This window comes from Taurulus bubalis, assembly GCF_910589615.1.
Source record: "Taurulus bubalis genome assembly, chromosome: 1".
NCBI lineage: Eukaryota > Metazoa > Chordata > Actinopteri > Perciformes > Cottidae > Taurulus > Taurulus bubalis.
Genome location: NC_136589.1, coordinates 29,631,780 through 29,636,471, shown reverse-complemented (window position 1 = coordinate 29,636,471; position 4,692 = coordinate 29,631,780). Strand labels below are relative to the sequence as shown.

The 4,692-nt window shown below is 37.7% G+C and overlaps 1 protein-coding gene across 1 annotated transcript; it reads right to left on the bottom strand.

Annotated features, from left to right (window-relative positions):
* Nucleotides 1–517: 517 nt before the first annotated feature.
* Nucleotides 518–4,340, bottom strand: LOC306751407 (V-type proton ATPase subunit d 1-like; the record flags this gene model as incomplete). The annotated part of the gene is made up of 8 exons (XM_079234973.1): nt 518–694; nt 1,006–1,083; nt 1,185–1,361; nt 1,735–1,812; nt 1,987–2,066; nt 2,600–2,778; nt 3,067–3,238; nt 4,220–4,340. The coding sequence occupies 8 exons, from the start codon at nt 4,338–4,340 to the stop codon at nt 518–520; spliced, it is 1,062 nt and encodes a 353-aa protein (XP_079091099.1).
* Between the last annotated feature and the right edge of the window lie 352 nt (nt 4,341–4,692).

Sequence of the window (4,692 nt, the reverse complement as noted above, 5' to 3'; positions counted from 1 at the left end):
CTGCCAATTGTTTTACATTTTTGTTTTTGTTTTAGTGAAAAAATGACGGGAGGACGAGCTGAGGAAGAGCAAAGATGTGTGATTCATGAACTCATCTGCCAAAGCTAAGCTGCTAAAACTGACAAATTAGACTTGTATACCACTGTTTTTGTTACATTACTTATATACGTATATTTTGTGTTACATGTTGTACACTATTGTGTAGTTGCACATTATTATACCTCATGAAATGTACACGTTTGTCCTTTTTTCTCATGCAGATATTGTGCAGGTAATGTGAATGTCAACATACTAACTATAGCAAGTAGTTTATTATTAATTATGAGGCCTCATTGTTGTATTTTCTGAGGTCTGTAATAAAAATACTGAAAATATTTGACTGACTTTAAAGCAACCCCAGCATCTAATCATCCAAAAAAAACTTGGATAATGAAGAGATCCACAAGTATGTTTTTGATGAAGTGCTTTTACTACCTTGTTGTACGCTGACTCACAACTTTATGTTCGATATATGTTTTTATTGCTCAGTTTCCTGGAAGATGGGTATGTAGTTGTGAATCTTGGATTTCTGTCTCTGTGTGACACACTCAGCGATCCAGACAATGTTGCGACTCTCCTGCTCCTTCAGTTTGATGTAGGAGTAAAATACTCCGAAGTGGAACTGCTGCAGGAAAGCAAGTGTGTTCAGTTTCACCTGAGGAAAGATAAAGGATGGAGCCATTTAGAGAGACAGACAGGCAGGTTAAGATATATAGTTCATACATGAATCAAGTTTACAATGCGTTTGCTTTGTGTCTGGTCGACTTGTCAAAACATTTACTACAAATTGTAATTTCGCCAGTAAAAATAATTTAAACAAACTGGCCATACTTTCAAACTGAATTTTATCTGAAATGGGTTGCTTGGTCCAAATATCTTTACAATATCAAAGGTTCAACTGCTGGAAGCTACATCCGGATTGGATTGTACCTTCTGCACTGTTGAAAAACATTAAAGTGATATTACCTCTTGTTCAAAGAATCTGTCTTCCAGAGTCTTAAATCCTGATCCTGGCTCAGGGTCATCAAAAATGATTCTATATGCCTGCAGGGAAGTTACGGTTGATGTAAACCACATTCAAGATGTAAGTGGACTGCAGTCACAATACTCTTGTTAAGAGTCCACAGGAATGTGATCAGACTCACTGGGTAACAGTCGGCCACCTCTTTGACCTGGCCGTGGTCCTCTGCTCTGCCCAGCAGGCGCAGCCCTTCAGGGTACAGTTTGCCACAAGATGGATACAACGCACTCCGGTCTGCACTGCTAAGATCTGTCCCGAAGGAGTTCACCGTGATGATGAAGGCCCGCCTGTCTGCCTCAAACTGCAGCACACACACATACATACAGAACATTTTTGCCAAACAACAACAATATATATATATATATATATATATATATATATATATATATATATATATATATATATATATACGTATATATATACGTATATATATATATATACGTATATATATATATATATATATATATATATATATATATATATATATATATATATATATATACGTATATATATATATGTGTATATATACGTATATATATATATATATATATACATATATATATATATATGTATATATATATATATATATATATATATATATATATATATATATATATATATACATATGTACACCTTCAACAGTACACCTTCAACAGTGGATATTGTCACAGTACCTCCAGGATAGGACACATTATGTCTTTTGTGGCTCCACCCATGTTCTTGCAGTAAGAGTGGAACGCCTCTAAATATGCCTTTGAAGAAAAGATACGATAATTTCATGGAGAAGGCTTTAAGTGTCTGCAACATAAACCCTGACCTCAACCAAAGAAGGTAAGAACATCATTGTAAAACTCATGGTACACAAGTAAACTCAGCGATCCAGAATGTATATGAACACATTATCTAACACTTTTTAAGTCACCCACCTTAAACAGTTTGTTTCTGAGGATCTCAGCTTCCATCTCATCCAGGTTGGACTCAGATACAGCATCCTGGAAAAATGGAGCTATGACGACAACACAATGGGCATTAGTTTCATTAGTCTGTGTTATATTTCACTTTTATGTTTTTTATCTTGCAGAACTTCAATTAGGATGATCAACAACAAAAAACTGACTAACTAAAGGCCGACACAGACCAGTGCTTAGAGAATGTTGGTGTGAAATGAACTCACTCTCATCGAATAGTTGTGGTTGGTGGGTTTGTTTTATGTTCCCTCAGCCCTATGTCCCCTTAGCTCTATTTTCCCTCAGCTCTATGTTCCCTTCACCTCATGGTGTCAAGAAGCCCTTCAGTCAAAAGTTATAACAATGATTCTAATGTTTGGTAAGTTGACTAAATGTGAGTCATTTTTTGGAAATGGGCTTCCTTACTTTAAAGACTTTTCAGAAATGTTTCCGCCGCACCTTCAAATACTCCACTCCCAGTGTAAAATGCTTATGGTTAATTATTTTTAGTGACTTACAAACACTGTGACTGGTACCAGTACTGTTCATACTCAAGTGTACAGCCTTTGTAATTTTAACATGATGAATCTACCGAGAGGGGTGTCCACCAGGATGGCTTGGTAGAGCTCAGTCGGGGTGCGAGCGATGCCCACAGCTGCCATTTGGTCAAAAGCTCCCAGTGGGTGACACCGTGGAAGGAGCTCTGCCACATCTCTCTGTTTCAGGGCGCCGGTGATCAGCATCACCACATTGTCGATCATGTAGCTGTAGCTATGGCAACACAGAGAGCAGGGTAAATGTAAGTCTCTTTATTGTTCTGCATGGCATTTTATATTTCGTCCTTTTTATTAACAACATATTTGCTTTTTTAAATTTTAAACTGGTAGCAGATGCAATAAGTGGAGTGATTTACTTTTATTTGAATGTGATGGACTATATTACCACAAACCACTGTTTACTTTTTGCAATCATCAAGAAAATTGGATTGATAAGAACAGCAAATAAATAAGAACGTCATGTGACCTTTGTGTAATTTATAACTAAGCACATGAAGCGTACGTTATATAGTCAAGGAAGGTTGATAGTGGAGGCAGGGCATTGGAGCGAAAGCAGCTGAACTCAGTGACCAGGTTTTCTCTCAACTTGCTGTCCACCAGAGACACAGTCAGGTCCTCTCCAGACGAGGACAGCGTCTTACCGTACTCTGTACACTGCAGATGCAGCTTCATGTCTGAGGAGGGGAGAGGAACAACAGTGTATCAAGGTTTTGTACTCGACTCCCATTTATACTCATGGCTTTACTTGTACATTTCTCTTTTTCCACAGCAGCTTCCTGTTAGGTTGCAGGAACAAAAAAAACAGGAAAAGCCATCGTACAGTACATTTTTCCCACATAGCTCTGTCTGACGTTTGACTCACGTGTTAAACACATTAGATTAAATGAAGATTAACACCACAGACATATAGATCATATACACAAACACACATGGTGTTAAATTGCAATTTTTGAGTCTTTTCAAGAACCGCGGACAAACTAACTTTAATCAGGAAAGTCAGATGAAGAAAAGATACTTGTGTATAATTAACAGATGATATCTGATACAGAGTCTTTACAGGGAGATTTGTAATCGAGGGGCGTCTGCCCTGAGCAGCAGCAAGATAAATCCCCCCGTAGAATCTAGACAGTAGACACTGGTGATGGCTGATGAGGCAGATAGAGTGATGAAGCTGATTTAGCTGATGGAGCTGATGAAGACTGAGCGGAGATGAGGCGCTGGAGGGGTGCGTAACAGCAACATGAACGTAGATACTGAAGGTCGAGGCACAATCACATTTAAAAGCGACAGCAGCAAGATGATCGGCTAGCAATGTAATTGTTTCATTGTGCTATTGGAAAGAGGAGACCAGCTGGTCTATGTATATATATATATATATATATATATATATATATATATATATATATATATATATATATATATAGTACTGAACTTGGAAGAAACATCTAATTTGTCTTCATCTGCACTTACTTGCACTGTATGTCCGCACACAAAGGAATGTCAAGTTCCACAATAAGAACATTGAGATTAACTTCTTTGAAAATGGGATCCAGGTTAAGTAAAATAATCCCTGTCAACATTGCACAAACTTTTTTTTAAGATACATTTCTGGGAACTCTAAATTCCCAAATTAAAATGACATACTATATTCTTACCCTCAAGTGTGTCACACTGAGCCAGATTGTGATAGTCGTTGCGAGTCAGGATTCCGGCCTTCATTCCTCGAACCAGACCTTCCAGATAGCCATGATCCACGTTGAAACTGAGCTCTGCCATGATGCCAAATGAGCTATCAACAAGCCTGGATTTGGTAAAGTTATTTGTCCAAATGGGTATATCTCTGTTGTTTTTTTTACTTCTGCATTACCCTCCCTCTGACTAACATTCATGCAGATATTTTCCCTTCCTCTTTCACACCAAGAAATTCCATAGCCACCCTATAACTGTTCACCCAGTTCCTTCTCTCAATTACTTTTAAACTGCATACACAGGTTATCGTTCTTTTTGTGTACTTTACTATACACAGGGGGAGAAATATCTCTTCTTTTTTTTAAACAGTTTGAGTTAATAAATCATAGGCCATGATGCTCTCTGGCCCGACATCATGCAGGGGCAATAGGAATGAAGC